Consider the following 21,919-nt stretch of genomic DNA (forward strand, 5'->3'; position numbering starts at 1 on the left):
TGCATATACAATATTAAGGATGAATATTTTGGACATGCCTGTGATCTTTCTCAGTGTTTAAGTGTTTGCTGGCCACTACTGGGGCGTTGGTCCCTAATGAGACACATTAGAAATACAGTAGGTATTTAAAAAGGCAGGAGGAATCAAAAGGCTCTGCCACCTCTGGTTGGAGGGTAATTTAGCTGCTATTCAGTAGCTCTGTGGGACTGAGATACAAACCATACTAATCATGCCACTGTAATTGACAATAAGACTGTTCTGTATTCCACTGGTCATGCCACAGGCAGTGTTGAAACCCTAACAATGACATTATTCACAATAATGCTCAAGTCTGCATATTGCATATTGACTGTGAGTATAATAAAGATCACAGACGGACTTCAGAGACTTAAACGTTAATCAGTTGTTTGGAGAGCATGTGGAGATTTTCAGTTATCCTTCCTTTAGCGGTGATTACACATTTTAAAGCTTATTTTTAAATCCATTTTATATTTTCACATAATGTGTCACATAAAACACGAAGCACTCTTGTCAGCTTCCCAAGAGAGGCAACCCCTAAGATTTACAGGCACATCTTTAAAATGTACTGAGTTGCCAAGTGTGATTACCTGTGCAAAAAATAAAAAAAAAATATTGAACTGTATGCAGCTGTTTATTTCCAGTTCCTGTATTAAATTTATAGTGCATTCAGAAAATTCTCTGACTCTCCAATATATCATGTATTTAACTCAACAATGGGTTCATTTAGCTGCATGATCATTTTGGAGGATATGGTGTGTGGGTCTGCATTACATCATCCAGAGGTTTGTTGCTTATTTTTCACATTTTCATTGATACAGATAGTTTAGACAAAATAGTAAAAGCACCTCAATAAAAATATGTAACTGTTGTTTTTGTCGGCATATCAGGAGTCCTGTGGTAAATTCATCTCATTAGATATGAATGGAAGGGCACACTCATTTCTATGTAAGGTCTCACTGCTGACAATGCATTCCAGAACAAACACTAAGCCATCAGTAAGAAACGTGAGAAGGAATTGCATTTTACAGTCATACTTCCAGTGTGGCCCAAAGTGCATTTTGAAAAAATGTGTAGCATTTAAATGTCTTTATAGATTATGTTATAGATACTTCCAGATAAAATGAACACCACCTCTGACTGCATGAAGGCTGTATGTCGTTTGCTGAATCCCAACACTCAAGTCGGGTATACTTTCCTGATCCTTCCTGATACTTTCCAGCTGATCTGTCTATCAGCATAATACAGAGCACGACCGCACCTGAGTGTAACAAGCAGTCGAGCTCTAAACGGAACGGACGTTTAACTTCAAGATTAAGTCCTGAAAATACACAAAATAAAGTCTACATGTCAATAGATAATGGCATTTTTCTGTGTCTTTTGTGTCATTTTGCTCACCTTTTCAACATAAAGTATTTTTTGTCATCTAGCCTACTTTGACAAATTGTTGGCTGCATGTGTTATGGACAACAAAAGCTCATGAAGATGGCAGCTGAGATCAGATTTTTGTGCACAACGCACAAAGCATCATCATGCCAGCTTAAGTGTGTTAATGAATGGATACGTGCCAATGTAACAGTCATCAGTGTGAACATCCCCTTTGATGCCTCATCGAGCAGAAAGCTCTTAAACAAAATGTTTGAAGTGTCTGCCTGTGTAATAACGATTCATAATTCTCTTGAACTAATGCAAAATTTGCTGCTAAAATTTTTTTGAAATAAAAATAAATTGTGCCCGGAGGGTCAGGCCGAGATTCAAAAGATCACCCAAGAGCAGCAAATGATTTAATAAGCCACCAGCTCCATGAGGGCATAGAGAGGAACAGAATGGAGAATTTCAAAGTGTGTCTAATTAACATCAGTTTATTACTACGTCAATCTCTTTGGTGAGAGCATGAATGAGGGGAGTGTTTTGAAATTTAGCACAGCTTTGGCTCAATATATGGACGAACACACTCCTTACGTTAATATGAGACTTCATCCAACCTTCATGGGGAAAAATATGTTTTTGTATGTTTCTAACCTGTCACAGCCAGACAAAATATGAATCTAATCCGAGCTTAGTTTAGCTTTGTTTAAAAAAAAAATCATTAAAAATAGAAAACAACTTCCAAGCTTTTTCCATCACCATTATTCCTTGAGGAATGAGGAAATGAATATTTAATATAATTTGCATCTATATGCATAGTAAGTATCAGAAGCCAAATGCTTGACAAGCGTGGTGTAATATCATTTGTAATATGTTAAATTTGCAGAGGAAACAATGTTTTATATCCTGAGATGCCATGTTTTAATCTTGCGTTGGTTTTTCATCACTACCACTGTGTCTACAGAGACAAGACATGTCCCCAGCAGAAGGGAGCAAATCCTAAAGAATCATAAATAAAATAATTGCTCAACCGGAGCACTACACACATCTCTTCTAGCCTAGCTACAGAAAACAGACTATTATTTATATTTCTCCACCTTTTTTCAGGTTTAAGATATCTACAAACTCCTCTGGAACAGTTGGATAGGGCCAATTGGTATTAAAATGCAGAAAAGAGTCAAGAAAACCTTTACCTTGAACAATGTCTGAACCAGTTCATATTGGAGTGGTTGCTTTATGGTGGTTTATGGCCGTATTTTTAATGTTTTGGTCAATTTGGCAAAAGATGCATCAGTGACATGTCATGGTGACGTCATAAGGGCAATAACCAAATGTGTATTTTTGGGTGTAAAATTTACAATCCAATGTCATTCTCTGCTCTTCGTCTCCTCGTCAGGCAGCGTATGCATACGTTATAATTGTGCTATAATGAAAGCTTAAATAGCATATACTCATATTTAACATCTGGGACTGTCAAGTCTTTTTTTTTTTTTAAGTCTGTTGGATTGTTAAAGCAACTTACTGATCCTTTTATCTTGATGCATGGAGCAACACAGCCATGGTGGTCCAAGGCATCGGGATCCTGCATCAGCTTCTGGCCATTAAATCATTTGCAGAGTCAACCACATGTAGTCCAGTGCTGTAGAAAATTCATCCATGAAATCATAATTGAAATCACAGTGAGATGTAAGAAGCTGCATTTAGAGCTTGACTGACGATCAACAACGGCAATAATGTGGAAACACCAGTCAGTTGGTCCTGGGTCCTGCTGCTACCTGCCGCTGCTGGACTCATTACTCAGTCAAGAAGTAATATATTGATCAGTATTCATTTATTGATTTACTTATGTTTGCTGAGAATGATACTGTGATCCAATTTGTCTTTGTTTTATAACCACATCAATGCATTATCTCCTCAGATATTCAGTTCTAATCATTTACATTCTAAATTCTGTGTGAGTTCATAAACAGTTGCTCAGCCTGAATGAAAAAAATGTAACAATAGTTCAGTACACAATCCATATGTCCAGCTGTTTGACATGCCGTACCTCAGAGAGGACCTCCGGTTAGTGTAACACACTAAATCACCACCTCCCCCTAAACAATCAGACACACACACACAACCCATTATTCAAAACTAATACAGTTTCATTAAGATAATCCAGATGAATGATTTAATGTTGCGCTTTTGAATTGTAAAGTTGTATACATTACTATGATGACACATTTGTTTGTTTCTTTTAACCCCCTCCCTGCCATCACATATTTACTGGCTGAGAGTCCCCTGGCACCCTCCACTCAGAGTACACTCATGTTTTACAACAAAGCCCCCTACATCAATTTACATAAAAATATTCCTGCACCAACAGGATGGAAGGAACAAAGTGGCTGCATCTGTAAAGTAGCAGGACTCAATCCCCAACAGAAAAGGCAACATCCCCAAGTGCTTCTTCCTCTATGCTTTCATGTTAAATTCATGGTCCGGGAACGCGCTCTGGCCAGGACACACTGATATAGAGTATTTACATTTGCTCTTGAGCTTTGTAGTGATTTAACGGGAAGACTTAATAAAAGCTACATGTCCAGTAAAGCCCGTGACAGAGCAGCTGTACCCAGGATATATATTTAATTCAATTGACAATCCGGATTAGATATGAAGCGCACATTTTCATGGACATGCACATAGACAATAAGATAGCTGAGAAACTTTGATTGCAGTGTTTGGTTGGATCGTATATTTGAACTGCAACTAAATTCACTTCATGCAGGGTAGGTTGTTTCCTTGGCTAAAGAATTGGAATACTATAAAATGCTAAATAATACTAGAAATATGGTTGAAGTCTAAGTATATTTTATTTTGTGTCAAAAGGTTTGAATAAAACTGTCAATTAGGAACTATAGCAAGGTTTTCAAATGGATGCCAATAACACTTTCTTCTGATATGTTGTGGGGGGAAAAAAAACAACCCCTCCCCCCACCAAAAAAAAAAAAAAAAAAATCCGTACACATCAGTGATATTAAACACACGATAGTACATTTTTTAAATTGCAATCTTTCACCAAAATAATTTTCAACATGTCCTTTAAAGCTTCTTGAATTCATAGCACATGTGCAGGTCAGCTTCAGTTTGCCACATTATGTGTTGCACGAAATGTTCCTTTGATGCCCTGTGTTTTAATTTTTCCAACCAGAATATTAAGATGTAAGCAAACATCTAAAGAGTGAAATATTCCTGTTAACATTATAAGTGCACTCGGAGAATCCGTGTAGGAAACCATAGATCATATTAGAGACAACTGCAACTTTATCTCCATAAAAAGTGAAGCAAATCATATTCATTGAATTACACAAATTACAGACTTAGCTCAAAACCTCTCAAAAAACGTGATGATGAATCCCTTTTTTTAACTTCTGCCTGATAATTCATCAGACTACACTCACAAAGTATTGGGCTTGTAAAAAATGCATGAATTACTAATTAATGAGGCATTCTCGCAAAGATTTACATATTCATAAAGGTGTGTAATTCACATATGCATGAGGGAGCAGAGTGGTAACTATGAGAGAATAACACATATTGCAAGAAAGAAACCTTTATTTTGTTAAATTCTTGAAAGAGCTGAGGGAGCAGAGATGCTTTTAAAAAACATTACGCATTTATTCTTCCCCGCAGAAATGCAGTCAAATGCTTTGGGAGACAAATGCACCGAAGAGATGCAATGATGTGAAACAGTATGCAAAATTACATTTTCTGAAATATTGTCCCATGTGGATTTTCAAAAGTTCATTTAGCAACCCAGTGTTCCTAACAACTGTGCTCAGAAATCTGATTGATTTACATAGATACAAATACATTTTCAGTCTCATCTCATTTCTGCAAGAAGACATGCAATAAACTCACAACAAAATAGCAAATAACATTCATATTAAGTAAAATGAAAAAAAAAAACAACAACAACATTTTGCCTACATCTTAAGTGGGAGATGTAGACATTACTAAAATCTGGAATATTTCAATGCCTTAAAACCATAATAGAATTTTTGGGATTCATCATCCCAGTTAGTTCAAATCAACCAGTAGCTGTGCAACAATGTCAGCCTTTTGGAGACAAACACATTTCAGTGAAGCAGGTCCAAGACGGCTTGGCTGAATTCAAGGCCTGTCCCTCTTCTGAAAGTGCCCTTCCATTGTTTCAGCCTTCTCACAAGGGCTTTGTGAAAGCTTTCCCAAATATAGGTCAAAAAAGCACAAATAACATTCAGATGGTTCCTAGGCTCTCCTCACAGCTATGCACCAAAGAATGACAAGTCCAACAAAACCATGTTGAGTTTTTCACCCTGTGCCATTGTCTTCCCACATTAACTCCAAGCTGGGCCTTTTCAGCCAGGCCAGAGTTGTGTCAGGCGGACTCGGACACGGCCCAGCACCAGCAGCAGGCTTGGACTATTCAAAATACCATGCAGAGTCTGATTCACTCCTTTCTTCCGTTACCAAAAAAAATGTCTCTTGGATGCATTGTACTTGATGTCTAATGAGAGAAAATACAAAGTAACAAGTAATAATGGCGCCTGTGGCTAAGTGGACCTGTAGATTTCAAGGTAAAATCTTTTTATTTTTTACCAGGTTATTGTTTTAGTTAAAATTAAGATGTCAGAAAAATTATTTTTCCCAAGGTTACAAATTTGTAGGACTAATAGAGCAGAGTATCGACTTTAAAACAAAGAATAAACAGACAAATGATCACAATACAGTGAATGCTGTACCTAGGAAACCAGAATTGGAAAAGACCTAAAAGGTGAAGGGATAAAAAAATATTTACTGTGTATTAACAGAAAATAATTAACTATCCTTAAGGTAGCTGAAGATGCAGTAAAAATAGCAAGAATGGCATTTCAGGATGCTTAAGTTTGAGTTTAACCTTGCAGCACTTTTGGAAGGCACTTCTGAGCATCAGGCGCAGGGTTTTGGCAGCTGCACAGGGAGCCTGGTGGGTCAGCCCTTCTCTGGGAGCTGCTACTCCAGACTAATCTATTTTAAACCATCTGTGAAATTAGCAAGATTTCCTAAGTCCTTCACCTCCAAGGATTAAAACATTGCTAAGGGTCTGAGCTGTTCTTACATACTGTTCTTGTATACGTGTTTGATGACTCTTGTGATCTTTCCCATAGTTTTTTCTCTCACCTGTGCTGAAAATGGATAGAAATAAGATAAAAGTTACATGAATGCGAATAAAATTAAGCATATTTTTTAGGCCTGGAAATATATGGGTGAAAATTACAAAAATAATTTGAACAGAAAAGAAAAAATGACCAGAGGCGAGTGTTAGGTGTCTCTATATCCAGTAAGATCAGGGAGTCTCAGCTCTTCTCAGCAGCTATACGTAGGCCCTGCAGTGCTTCTGCCGAAGACAGTACAATGAAGTCATGAGTCAATTCTAATGAGAAAATCAGATAAATGGCAGCTGTTGTCAGTGAAATGGCGTTGTCTGACAGATTCACTGGGTGCAGTGGCCGTAGAATTGAGCAGATCCAAATGAGTAAAATATTGTTCCAGGCACCCCTCCCTCCTCCCCTCCCCTCTCCTCCCCTCCCCTCCGGTGTTTAGTCATCAGAGTTGTGAAATAGCAGTCCTGCCGCTGCATGACAGCATCGCTGTATTAATTAATATCCGCTGTTCAAACATACACATCTCTGTACACCAATGACAGTTCATCCAAACAGGCCACTTACAAACTGCTGCATTAGTCCCAGTGGCTCATCAGACTCCCAGTTCTTCCCCCAGACCTCTTATTTGGCTCACACAGGCATCTGTTGGTACAATGCAACGCTCAAAGATTTAAAGGGAAATGTCTCATTCCTGATTAAGATATCGCCGTCTCAGCATTGTTGTAATGTGGCCCACTCAAATACCCAGTAATGCAAAGACAAACACACAAAAGCACAGAGCTTTTCTCCTTGCCATTTGTTGTCATGCAGGCTCGGAAAATTACTGTAAGATTTATTGTGCTGAGTTGTGTGTCTAGTTTTCCATTTACTGCCGGAGAGCATTTAAGCAGACATCTATTAGAGACACTGCAGCAAAACTGCAGTGTCTCTAATAGAAACTGCTAACTTTCGCACGCGTTTAAACAAGCTGCACAATGATAAAAGGGAATGAGATTAAATGATCAAAGATAAAGTCATCTATTTAAACAACAAATTCCCCAAATGCTTAAAAAGTCTTTAGTTCCAGAAACCTTCTTTTTCGTTCCTCTAGATTAACAGAGGTAACAAAGAGCTAGAAGACTGTAAATCAGTAAAGTGTACACTGATTTGTAATAACATTGACTAAGAATTTATTGGAAATATTTTACCCCTTGCATCAAGTAAGACATTATTTAAAAAGGAAGGAGGGTGTAGAACTCATAATAATTATGATGATAATGAGCAATAGATGGCAGAGATCCAGCGAAGAGTGATGGGCATAGTCTGGGTTTACAGCACTCAAGATGACCTCTGGCTCACACACACACACACACACACTCTGCACACAGAGTTTGAACACCTGAATGTCTGCTTTGAGGAAGTCAAGGATCTTTAGGAAGTGTGCGTGTGCAGTTTTTTCGGTTGTATAAATTGGCAAGGCCACATTGCATTTTTTGTGTGTCCTATTTGTCTTTGTACATGTATGTTGTAGTTAATCATCCAACCTATTTCATCTCCCATTAATACTGGGCACTGTAAAAAAAGGCAACATACCTTTTTTTTCTCTTTATCCATTTAAGTATTGTAATTATATTCAGGAAAGGTAACGTGACACCTGCACATGCTGCACACCATTACAACATCTAATGACTGAGCATTGACTTTCCCTTTGAACAGTGAATTTTTGGTGGGAACCCTCATGTGAAACCAGTGAGCGTGTTGTGTTTCAGCACTAGTGACATGACCATAGTTTCTCTGTTTTACCTGCAGTTTGTGGGAGGTTGGACAGTTGACAGTTGTGCTGTGCATTTTCTGTGTATGCTTTCATCGGGTTAGCCGTTGGTTGGAATCAACGTCATGCCATGTTCAGATGACAGTCACTTTGTGTTAAATATGCAGCCTACTAGTTTGGATAGTGGAAAAAAAAACAAACATGTACAACTGTTGCTTCAATGAAGTGCAACGCCATTGCGTATGGATGGATAACTAAGACAAGTTGCTTTGTATTTTTTTTACCTCCAAATTATTGTGCTGATGAAAAATGAATAATTGCTGACGATGAGGCTTGTCTCTCTCAAACAGAAAAATGAGTGGATGTCAGTCAAAACTGACTTATACTGGTCACTGGCGAGACAGCTTTGGAGCTGGTCCAAAAACTGTGTATGTGCACAAAGCATCATACGTACATGTCCACATGTTAATCACACGTTCAGTTTTGTTTCACAAATGTTTAAGTAAAATACTCAACATATATCCAAATTCGGTCCACCTTGCTGCAGTGACTTAATAAACGGGTCAAAAGGTGATAATGAAAGAATAACTTTCTACTCAAACTTAAATGAGTATGGCCCCTCTGCCAAACGGTAGTTCCACATTATGGTGTAGTGTAGGACTTGTAAAAGTAGAAGAATGCACAGTGTAATCTAAAAAAGCATTTTTGTTCTTAGCTCTTATTGTGAACTATAATTGTATAAATTAAAATAAAAAAAGCATTACACAGTTTATGGCAGATTATAAGCATTACTGACATATACATTTATAGATAATCTATTTTAAGCATAAAAGGCTCATTAATAAGTTTTTTTAGTAATAATGTCATGGTACTAAGTGTTAAGGGTTTAATACTTAAGCAATATGTTTTCATTTGTAATGTTGGCAGATTAAACATTTCACTAAAGCTGTATATTATTAAGCAGTTGGCCATTTTGGTGCCATTTTAAGCCTAAAAAACCCCAAAACAAATAAGCAAATTAGTAATAGGTATATACATCAGCTGCCCATGACATGCTTTGAGCTGAGCTTTATTTTCTATGGATTCTAAGTAAAACAACAGTTGATTATCAACTGGTAAATTTGGATTTATAAAACGAGAGTTATTGAGAGTTAAAGGACTTTCATGTGTAGCATTGAACACCTAAGTGGGGTAGAAATGATTTGATGAATGGCTCCACAATAACAATAATTACTCAAATCTTAAAACAAAATGTCTCTTTAATTTGTAGGTGTCAACAGCAGTACAAAAGATGGAGTGATGTGAGAAAGCTTTCTGTAAGACAATTTTTGTCTCTTTTACAGACGAGGAGGAAATTCTTGAGGTAAATGAGCTTAAATAGGCAGTTATTCAGCCCTGTGTTGCATTGTTACAATGGATTGAGACATATAGAAAATGGTGTTACATTATAATATGCCTGAATTGATCTTGTGGGAATAATTTTTATCATATACAGAATTCACATCTTTGAGGCGTCTATAGACCCCCACACGTGTCACTCATTGGTTTGTTTTTACTTGATATAGTGTATTAATACTACCAAAGCTGAGGAGATAGCTCTCCACACACACCACTGAAAAATTATTCACCTTAAATTTACCTCACGTCAATACTGCACATGGAAACTAAAGACTTGCGGGTGTACACTTTGAAGCCAAGCAAAACAAAACAAACATAAACAAAAAAAATAAAAAATAAAAAATTAGTAACATTTGTTTTTTTTTTTTTTGCTTTTTTTTTTTCTTTTCATTTTAGCAATTATACCCCTAGCAAATAATTGATCTTTTGTACTGTATAAAGAAGAATGTGAACACAAATGTGATGGCAACATTTTTTTTTTAAGTTGAATTAAAAACTTTACATTGGACTGTACAAGATATTATGATAAACTATTTACATATTCAGACATAAACTTTTTTAAGCAGCAACAGACACTATGTATTTCATTTTCTCTAATAACACCCAAACAATACTTGCCATGGGCCTAGGTACCTGCCAGGACAAAAAAAAAAAAAAAAAAAAAAAAAAAGAATCTATGCAGAAAATTGTATCAGGCTGCCAGCAATTTCAAAACAATGGCTCCAGTGATAGAAGAGCCACACACAGTGTTGCTTGAGAGACAACTCTAAAAAGCAAAGTACCAAAGACAACTATAAATGTTGCCCTGAACAACAAATTTTACACTTCTGAACAGCAGCTAGCATGTCAGTCCAGCATGTCAGTGAATTGTGCTGATTAAATTAACAAAGAGAACATTCCCACCATATACATCACAAAGTTCAGAAAGGAAAAAAAAAAAAAAAAAATCAAATTACAGTAAGTAATGATGAAACAGCATACAAGCCTTTTGTCTTCAGTTGTTCATTCAGACCATTTGCAAGTCTAGTAGTAGATGAAAAGAAAACAATTGTGAGGGCTACCTTTTCAGATGGCTGGATAGTCTTGAATACGTTCATCAAGAATTGGCAACATACAAAACATGGCTAATAGAGAATTAACTAAAAAGGCTTCACTATGTTGGTGCATTTTGCAACATTAAACGAATAAATATTTGCACGCTCCCACCTTAAAATAATAATAAAAAAAGGTTCTAAAAACATCACTTGTGTCTGAAACAGTCATTCACAAAAACACCTTTGTTTATTATGAAAATGTAAATGCAAGCCAGATGCATGCTTGTTTTTTCGATGAAATCAGCTTCTCATGAGAAATTGGCCACATCATGAGTGCTGTAACAAACACAAAACACAAGTGAGGATATACAGCATACCATTTAGATTGTATCATGATTGGAGAACAAATGTTGAATTATTTTTATACATCAAGTGCTTTCAGTTTAAGAGAGTACCTTACTTGAAATGACACCTCTATGTTAACAAGTATAATTATTATAGCTTTTTGTTTTGATTGGTTTTTGAACAGTCTGAGGAGGATAATGAAATGATAGGAGAATGAGGTGCTTCTGTCTGTCTCAGGTCCCATTCTGCTCTCTTCCAATAAGCAGAAAAATTCAGCATCTACATGAGGTACAGTGACTTGTCTGGTTTAAAAACATGAAACCATGTACAAAAATAAAACATAAAATAGAAAATAAAATAGAACAGCCAAATACATTACTTATACTTCACTAATGAACAAAAATATATTTCCTATGTTATATTTACAATAAAATCTAAATGAGATGCTGAGTTTGCTGAAAACCATATTTAGCTCCAATTCATCCATTGTGTGTGTGTGTGGTTCTTTTTTATATTGATTGTCCATATTTTTTGTTTTACTGACAATTTTAGAGCCAGGAGTGGCTAATAATAAATACAATATGTTGATACTCAACAGTTTCAAATACAATAGACAATGCACTGAAGTCTGAAGCCTGGTGTTTCATGTCTAACTGAGCCTGCTGTTGAATTTCCTGCTCACTTTCTCGTGCTGAGTGTCTCCCCTAGGCAGCCCTGAAGCTTAAAAGAAAGTGTTCATTCATCATTATGTCTTTTTGCATAAATAAACAAAATAAGTAGACAAATAAACAAAACAAACAGAAAAAAAAAAAGACTGAAATCTGGCAACTGTGAGAGCAAACCCACTTGAGTCCAACTGGGTAATTTTTGTTCATTCATGGTATTTTTCCTCAAACAGCTTCACATTAATCAGAATTGATAAAAATACAATTTATATCCAGTGCTTATAACACTTATGAAACATTGTCTCCTTGTGAGTTCTTGTCATTTTTTCCTCTTTCTTTTTTATTTTTTTGGGTCTTTTTTTTTTTTTTGCCCTTTTTTTTCCTCTTTTTTCTTGCTATGAAGCACAGTCAAGTTTCAGTTCGGTGAAGAGTCCTTTTTAACTACCAGCCAACTAAAGCAATGTGGTATAGTCATGAAAATATTTACAGTCACATACAAATCAATCTAACCACCAGCAAACAGGAGCAAACAGCTTAAAAATACCAGACAGGTTGATTTGGAGGGAAATCCACTTGGGTTTGTTTGTTGGAGGGTATCCTTTTTGTACCTCAAAATGAGAACGATGTAGAAAAGATGTGATGGGAAAAATAGGAGTTTTTAATGAGCAGTGGCTGAAAAACCCAACTAGACTTTATATCAACGCTGCCAAGAAACAGAAACAATGCAGATCGGCACTAAATGGGCATTGACGATGCAAGTACAGAAGATGACAGTGCTAAAGAGTTACGAAGAGCCATCTGTACCAATTAGAGGTGGGAGAGAAATGCAGTGACCAGCAGTGGGGATCTTAACAACTAAATACACTGACCAGCCATTTAGATCCTTCAAAAGCCCTGCTCTTGTTCTGAAATGGACAGGTTCAAGGGCAAGGGAGGGGAATAGCTGGACTCATGCATTAATAATGCTGTATTTCAGATGATACCCAGTCGTCAGTCATTTTAATAATCCCCCACAGCTTGATGTACTTGTTCCATCTGCTCCGAAGTGCCTGGTGATTGGGCCGGGGTGGGAGCCCTGTTGAGGCCTTACTTCCAGCATTTTAATGGAGAGCAGAATGAGGGACACAAACCCCATCTTTATTGTTTCCCACCTCTCCCTGGTGTTTTCTCCTCCTCTGAGCCAGATGGCGCCCCCTGGGTTCTGAGGTTGCCACAGGCAGGGGTCAGAGCAGGGCATGGCAAGGAGGGGAGCCACTTAGACCTTCTGTCCTGTAAAGAGGATCTTAGTGGCATCATCAAGGCCTTGACCGCTAGTGGAGCTTTTTCATGCCGCAGTCTCCAGAAGGTCACTGCTTGTCAGCTTTTTTATGACTGAGACGTTGTTCTTGTTGTTTCTGAGTGATTGCATGATGTCTTCTTTAAATGCAAGAGATAAGTGCATTTCAAAGCTGCTAAGATTATTACAATTAAAAAAAAAAAAAAAAAAAAAAAAAAGCTTAAGGTGACAGAAAGAGAATTTATGTAAGTGCACTCATGCAAATTTGTGATTTTAAGTAACCTTTGCCATTGTATATGACAAGGTATTTTAAGAAACATGATTTTAGTCCTTTCTCTCTGTTTAGAAATATCCTCATAAACTGCCACTTCTTTTAAGACTGCTTCAGTAATCAACTCATTGCATCAACCCAATGACTGCACTCTCCTTTAAGACTTCTTAGTGTCAGTTTAAGATTTACAATGTCTAAAAAGGATTAAGATTGAGGAAAAAATGAAGTTCTAAGACCTAAGACTTTAAACTTTCTGTCCAAATAGGGCTAAAGTGTTTAAGAAAACATACTGTAGCAACACATTGTACAACATCAATTTGAGATTGTAATGCCCCCAAAGCTGCCTTTCACTGCTGTTCCAATCCCTCACCCTAACCACGGATTGGAGGCCTTTGGCCTTTTAGCGTTCTGGCCTGATTACAATCACTCAGATTAAAAACTTGGTCAGACTGGGCTGCAGAGCTAGAAATGAATGACAGATGCCACCGTGCTCTGTGTGGACTGGGCTGAGGAAATACAGGGGCTGGCCGGTTTCATTGATGATCACTGCATTGGGCTCCCTGGAGATCAGCTAGCATGACAGGCTACAAACCAAATATGTCACATACTGTAACTTCCTGCAGAGCCTGCTGCCTCCAAGTTCCTGAGTTTCATTTGTTTATTCTCTTAGGGTGAATTAAAGAAAGACTGGATAATGAAGCTGCATTAAGAGATCAAGAGATTGTCTAAGACTCATGAAGCCCCTCTGTCAAAAGACTTTCCAGATTTTATGGACAACTTGAAATGTTTGGCACTTCTGCACAGTCTTTTGTAATGACATTTACAAGACAACCATTACTGGTAGTAGTAGTAGTAATAATAACAATAATAATAATAATAATAATAATAATGATGTGTCATTTTCCTGTGTATAAAGTTGGAATCACCCCACATGAATTTTGAGATATTTTGTACTGGTAAATTTTTACTCTGGATTTTTAACATTCACAAGCTGTTGGCTGACACGCTATACCTGAGTGAGTATATTATTCCCATTTTGAAATCTTGAACAGTTATTTAATATATCAAAATTACCTAATTGAAGAGGAGAACAAGTAAAATTACTGTAAGAATTACATTTATAAGAAATAATACATACACATATATATGTATATATATATATGTGTATGTATCAAATCACAAATTTTCAATTTCAAGTTCTGTCTTTTGTTTCAGGCTATAAACTCATTGTGTAAATGTCCATGATCACAATGAAAAAAATAAATGGTGAAATGAAAAAGAAAAAGAAAAAAAAAAAATCTAAATAACCACAACCAAACTGCTTTACACACTTGAAGAAACACTTAAGACCAAATAGCTTTTGATTCTGATGAAGCCCCATCTGCATGCTGGCCCCTAAATGATACATCATTATTACTTTTTTAAAAAACATTTTAAAACCTTTATGGTGTAGTTTTTGTTTTCTTTTGCTCATTCCCTCAGATCAGGCCAGGGCATCCTCCTGTATGAATGTTTTCTGCGTTGGCCTCTCTGATTGAAGAGGCCTCAGTTGGCGCTGACTGGCTCTTGTGTATCATTTTCACTGCTATAGTCTGATTTGGGCTCATCCTCAAAATCCTCGTACATGTCCATCTCATCCTCGCCGTTGACTGGCTCACTGTTGTTTGCCATTGCATTGGGCTCTAGCTTCATGTTGTAGGTGCTTTGAATGACTGGGATGGATGGCTCAGGACTCGCAGAGGCACTCGAGCACTCTGAAGTCATCTGAGGTGAGGGTGTGGTGGTTGCCATGGTGATGGCCCCGGGATAGACCATACTGGCACTGGTAGTGATGGGAATCTGTGGTGGCTGCCTGGATGTCAGAGAAAGAGAAAAATTAACTTTAGTCTTACTTTCTTGATGAACTATTAAAATGAGCATGACCATGAAACATGAGTAAAGAACAAATGCAAATAATGCTGAAAGCAATGTTGACAGAGAGTGAGTTGGTTACGGTAGGATAAAAAAAACAAACTATATGTTTCTGTTTCTTTTTTTTTCCTGAAGCACTCAAACTGAGATGGCTGGATTAGGGGTTTCCCACAGCAGCCTACGTCAAGCCAGCAGCTCTGTGAAAATGATTTGGGAAAAGAGAGGTTCTTCTGACAGCTCCCGTTTTGAACTGCTCAGAAACACGACCCAGTTTATTGGTGACATAAAACCAATACGTGGTTAGTGCTGCTCTTGTCTGCTGTTGTGCTCGATGATTGATACTCCAGCCAGTGAAGCTTATGACTGGCATGGGAACACCTGGAGAAGGGCTCTCCTCCTAACCACACACAGTAAATTAAAGTGTTAAGCTCTGACTGCTGCCCTCCAGGCTTCTGTAAGGCTATACTTGAAGCTTATATCCCGCAATAATGTCTGCACTTTATGCCCTATTTACTGAGTGCCATTATCTAAAATCTTGAAAATAGATCTATAGAAGAACACTATTTTAATGGGCATGTCAGGGTTGTGTCCTAAAACCAATACAGTAGAGATTAAATTCCCTTTGGGAGTGGTCTTTATGTCATTTCTGTGTGTAAAGGTATGGTCCAGTTATTTGGGTGTTTGTTTTTAGATAGTCGTAGATGGGACTGCATGCTTACCCCACAGTGAAGAACTGCCTCATTTCTTGCCTTCGTGAACGCATCATCTGCTTGTACTCTCCAATACGGAGTTTTTTCCCGTCGATGATGCAGGTCCTCTTAGGCCGCGGTTTGTACTTGTAGTTTGGGTACTTCTCTAGGTGGAGCTTACTCAGACGAGCCTGCTCCTCATAGTATGGCTGCTTGTCCTGGTTAGACATGGCCTTCCACCGAGAACCTGCACAATGCAGTGGATTGAGACTTCAGAACACACGTGAACACAGGAAAAAAATCAGCAATAGCTAATTTGTTATAATAAAAATGGACATTCAGAACCCTTCTGGTTCTGTCAAAAGAGCTAATTATATTTAAAATTCACAATCCACTCACATTTTACTGCACTGGTTTCAAGAGCTTAATGTAAAACTGAATTAACCTTAATAAGGGCAGATATTTCCTTAAACAGTCACCTACCACGAACCCTACCAAGATTTATTGTCCATCTTTTTTGAACATCTCGATAGCCCTGCCTGTGCAGATTATGGAGACGAGACATACCTCGATATCAGATGGTAAGAAACAACAAACTAGAGTAGTAAATAACAGAGCTATGTCAAGTGTGCTACCAGGTACTGGATGACAGCACTTTTAACAGCTCTGATGTATGGACTCCAATGCTGCGGGGACAAGACCCATTTAGCCTCTGTCATTTTTCATGACAAACACTTATGGTTGTGATGGGCTATAAATCCATCTGTATGCTGGGTGAACTGATTCCTAGGGGCCTACAAGATAACATACCTTCCCACTCTTACCTACCGGCTGATAACGCTTCAGATCAACTTTACTTACCATGGCTGAATAAACTATCAACTAATTGTCCAAAATCCTAAATCTGTGATGCATTACAAAAATTCAGACTGATTAAAGAAATCTCATAAAGTATCTGCTGTCTTACACAGAAAAGTGGTTCTCCACCTCTACAATTCGTCATGAAGGAGGCTGCACACAGCATATTTATTGCTTTTATCAGCCTATAAATATTTACTGGGCTTGATTTAGAAGGTCTTACCCAAAATCTTGCTTATGTTGGAATTGTGCATGTCAGGGAAGGCCTGCAGGATCTTGCGCCGCTCGTCCTTGGCCCAGACCATGAATGCATTCATTGGCCTTTTAATGTGGGGTTCGTTGTTGTTCCTTCCTCGAGATTCTCTGAAAACTCGTGCCTCAGTAGATCCAGCACCTCCTGTTGGCCAACAATAATAGGGTTGGGGTTTATCTGCAGAGCCATTGACTTCCTTGGACCCTGGAATAGCCAGAGCAGGAACAAGAAGAGAGAGCGAGGCAAGACATTGATTAAATGACGAGCCATTTTTAAACTCTCCTCGGCCTACTGTTACTACTGCCGTCATCATCATCATGAAAATTGTTTCAGATGAGTGCAAAGCCACAGACCCTCCCAAAGGGGGCTGGCACTCTATTGAGTGGAAAATCTAATTTGACAGTGCAATAAAAGTGAATACAATGGCATTTAAAGAGGGTCTATCCAAAGAAAAATAGGAAGACCTTGGATATGAATGACAGCGAAATATTTCATGCTACAGAATTCACCCCTTTCTTCGCTACAACATACATTTCAATTTGACACAGTAGATGTAGTGTCCATAGTACAAGGATGCCAAATTCTTTACAAATGCAGGACTTCAGACACTCTTAAAAAAATATCTGAAGGAAATTCTTGAATAAATATTCTTCCAAAGTACATTTTAACACATATATACACAAATAAATCCAGACAAGCTTTCTCTTCTTTCCCTCTCCTTACGCGTGCACACATACACACACACACATCCACACACTAAAATGCACAACAAACAAACCAGGCTTAGATTTGCGATGAGTGAGTGTGCCGTTTCTCCAAAGTGCTGTTTCTCAATCAGGGCATTCACAATCAGCATAAGAGAGTTTCTCTCAGTATTAAACTGTACATCAGACTGATAATGATTTCTGTTTGGATGCGCATTTGCTTCCTTTTATATGTAAGATGTGAAAGAATTAAATAAAAGCAGTATGAATATTTAAACAAACAAAAACATGTTGATAAACAAGGCTTGAAAAATAAGACAAAAAAAGCCTTCCATATGCTACGATACATCTTTAATGATCTCAAATCTGGAAAAGAAAGCTTGGGATGACTCATGCATATTTCATTATCCACATGTGAAGCCTTCTCATTAGACCATTCCACTTGTATCTTTGGCACATGTTACCTGGGGTTTCATTTCTATTATTATTTCAGCTGATAAACAAAATCAAACTCTTAATGAGTAATGGAGGGCTGTGCAGAGGCATTAATTTCAAAACCACTGAAACCTCGCTCTGCTCTAATCACCAAAGACACAGAAGAGCGTCTTCACTTCGGAAAAGCACGTCTCCTTTTCAAAACTATTATTGAAGCCAATTGCTGAAAGGACAAAAATATGTAATCACAACCACCTCCTATAATTGATCTGGGGGTGCGGTGATAGTTGGGTTTTGCACAAAGTGTGTTTGATGGCCAGCAGCTCAAGAGGAAACCTGTCTCTCCCAGTAAGACACCCCAAATCAGTTTTCACTAACTCATGTTTGACAGCCATATTTGTGATGCACAGAGGCTTGCCTTTGTCAGCGAGGCTAGTGAAAAACACATTTTCCACTTTGTGATTATATTTTCACATAGTTCTGGCCAATAGAGCAAACAGTCATAATCAAATAATCAAAAACAAAATTAAATCATTGCAACTCCATATTAAGAAAAAAGAGGAGGAAAAATATGTGGAATTAAAAATATTTGGCACGAAAAAACTATAGCCATGTCTTGATGTTAATATCCCTGAGATAGAGTTACAATCAGTATCCAACCTTTACATGATCGTATTCTTTTATATTATCTAACGTTAATGCCTTTTTTCACCTTACCATTTTTTTTATTTTTCTTTAGCATGACCATTTTCATCACTGTGCAGACAAAGGGCCCTCTTGTATTAAAAACCTCTAGCTTTTCTTTGGCAGTTTTTTTAATTAAACATATATTTGCCTGCTTCCATACACACACACACACATCTTGTATAAAAATATTTAAAGAAATCAAATTTTTTTTCTCTCAAACTGTGCTGCCAATGTGTCATGTTTGTTTGTTTCTGCCTCCAACATTCCTATAGGCCTTACAGTCATCATGAATTCAGAAATAATACACTACCTTTGCTGCCACAGAGCCCCACAGTACGTTAATTTCATTTAGCATGCACTCACTGTACAGGATGAATTGATTTCACTTTGTTTGGTTTTGACAACCATGTTTATTGTGCAATGAAATGTGGTGTGGTGGAGGGCTGACAGTATCCATCAACGCGGGGCAATCTGCTGACTGCCGGGGCCAGATGAAGGTATTCATTAGCTCAGGAGCGCAGCGCTCACTCAGACACGACAGCCAGTGTCTGCACCCTGGGATCGCTTGCTGTAATTTACGATGCCTCCCGTGCCATTACTCTATCACTGACACTGATTCAGCAATTTATATACTGGTGTGCATGCATACGGGCAGAGGTGAGCTTCTTACGGGGAGGGGGACAAAACAACTGCCTGCCATCAGCTAGTGCCACATCCATAGTTAGCCAGGAAACCAGCCACGTGACTTGGGTTCATTGGAGGGAAGCCAGATGAGGTATGGCACATGGGAGAGTGCCTGTCTGCTCTGCCTGATGCTACAGAAGAACGGTGAAATGCACAACAGCAGCGTTACATCATTTACTTTCATCCTTCCTCAGACAGGTGCTTTGGATGTATAAAGAAGAAAGTGATGAAGTTTTCAAGCTGACTCAGACCTAAGATTGGCCCGGGGGACTGGAGAGCCTCACACACAGTTTGACCTCTGGCCTTAAATTATATGAAAATCCTGACTGTAATATTACTGATTATCGTAAAAACATTGTGTAAAAGCATAAAGGGCTTCGCAGGTTAATAATCTTACTCACCCCACCCGGCCCCTGTAATGCCTATGATTTAATCACAGGAATCCTGGGGCATTAACAGCTTGTCCAGAAAATCCCTGGAAACTGCAACAATTTGCCATGGTGTTGTTTTTGCGTTGTCAATGAAATCACGACTGCTCTGACATTTTACAAATGAGCATTAACTATTGTTTTTTTTTTCCAGGAGGAGTAGGACATTTAGGAATCACTTAGTTAGGTGTGTGATTGTGTAAATAAACACAGATGTTTAGCAGTGACAGGGGCAGGCCCCCTGGGTGGTAGCTGGGGAGGGAGTGAAACAGAGGGAGAGCTGCTTAATAGAATTTATTGTGATTCATGAGGCCTGCAGCTCAAGTGTGACAGAGCGATATGAGAATCCCCTTTTAATTTGTCTCTCCTGGAAACACTGCAGATGAGCAGCATGAATTACAGTGAGAAAGAATGATTGTGTGAGTGCTCGGGGCATGGGGGGTGGGGATGAAAAATGAAAGGAGAGCGAACGAGGAAGTAGGCCTAAAAAAAAACCTTTATCAAATTAGAGAGAGAATTTAGTGAGGCCCAGAAGCATATCGCACCTGTGAGCTGCAGGCTCAGACTTGACCGTGTACCAAGCCAGAGGGTAGCACTGCCCCAGCCGTCCCCTCTCCTCCCCCTCTCCTTCCCCTTACTCATCTTTGTTCTGTGGGCAGACACATAATGTCACCCAGGAATCCGCTCAAGAGGATGAGCCTCAGTGAGCAGGCAACAATCACGCAAACCTGCCAAGCCCTCCCTGTTGGGATCAAATCCAACACCTCCGACTGAAGGCATTTACTGCTGACAATAGAGCCTCTCCCTCAGAGCAAGATCAGGCTAGATTAATGTGTATGGACAGACAGGACACGGTGCTCAGTGCTCCTGCTCTAGCCTGAGCCCCTAGCAATTAAACCATTACAAATTACAAGTGATATAAGCTCCACTATAACATGCCAATCCTTTTTTTTTTTTTACAGTTAGACTTGAGAAACTTCCAACAACAAAAAGCAAACCTGTTTCAACATGCAGGACATGGCTTTCACTTTTCTCTGCTCTAGTCTGTCTTGTGTGTATTTAGCCTAAAAGTAGCATCTAATCTTTCACAACATCCCAACTTCGCACTCACAAAAAGAGGTGCATCCACTCAGAGAAACGGAGCCACACAGAAATCAGTGTGAAATTGGGGCTAAAATTAATTTAGCCAACCATACAGATAACCTTCTCATTGATTGTTTTGCGCTATTTTTCTATTGTTGTTACAGCCAGATAAAAATCCTCAGCAATAAAAGTCCAAACATGTTTCCTACACCTTCACAGTGACATGAAAACAGCAAGAATGACCTCTTCAAACAATCAACTTATGAAAGTTCAGAACGAACTAGTGTTACTCATTTAAGAGTAATTTATAATAACAATGCAAGACTCCTACTGTTCTTCTCACCTAATTCCATAAGGACTTAGAGACACAGTTTGGTTAAGGTCTCATATTTTCTCATTCCCTTATATCTCTCAACAACCTCTTTGTTCTCAGCAGACCCTCAGTGGTGGGGGTGGTTTAGACAAACACAACCTCAGCTACACATCAAGTCCACACACCATATACGAATGAACGAAAGGCTTGGCCAGGCTGAGGCCTTTGTGGTACTTCCTATATTCTTGAGGTTTTTCTTGAATACTTAAAAAAAACAAACAAACAAACAAACAAAAAAAAAACCTGATTGAATTTTTGGTGAAATTGTTCGCACAGCTCATGGCTTTGTAAAAATGAGGGAAATCCAATCTTTTCCATTCCTTTCTCTTTTTGCCCCCTTATTTTATCCATTCGGGCTTTGGGTTGCTTCATGCTTTGCAAATATTAGCTTAAACAACCTAAACTTCTCTGTGAACTGCTGTGATGACAGAGGTCCACTGTGCACTGGCTCTGCTCAGTGTGGCTTCTCAGCTCCGAGGAGAAAGCTGCTGCACACCAAGGGGCTTTCACACCCTCTGTAAGTG

General features: G+C 38.4%; 1 protein-coding gene across 2 annotated transcripts in view; it reads right to left on the reverse strand.

The window, feature by feature from the left end:
• Positions 1-14,835: 14,835 nt before the first annotated feature.
• Positions 14,836-21,919, reverse strand: part of sox6 (SRY-box transcription factor 6) — a 122,013-nt gene continuing 114,929 nt past the window's right edge. Inside the window, exons 16-18 of one of the 2 annotated variants that reach the window (XM_029497809.1) lie at positions 16,972-17,145; positions 15,921-16,137; positions 14,836-15,142 (exon numbers count right to left, since the gene is read on the reverse strand). In XM_029497809.1, the coding sequence (XP_029353669.1) occupies positions 14,836-15,142; positions 15,921-16,137; positions 16,972-17,145 (698 nt within the window). Of the gene's footprint in view, positions 15,143-15,920; positions 16,138-16,971; positions 17,206-21,919 lie in introns of both variants that reach the window. The other variant, XM_029497808.1, reaches the window with a different exon arrangement.

Source organism: Echeneis naucrates, chromosome 3 (genome assembly GCF_900963305.1).
Source record: "Echeneis naucrates chromosome 3, fEcheNa1.1, whole genome shotgun sequence".
In the NCBI taxonomy this organism is placed as follows: Eukaryota; Metazoa; Chordata; class Actinopteri; order Carangiformes; family Echeneidae; genus Echeneis; species Echeneis naucrates.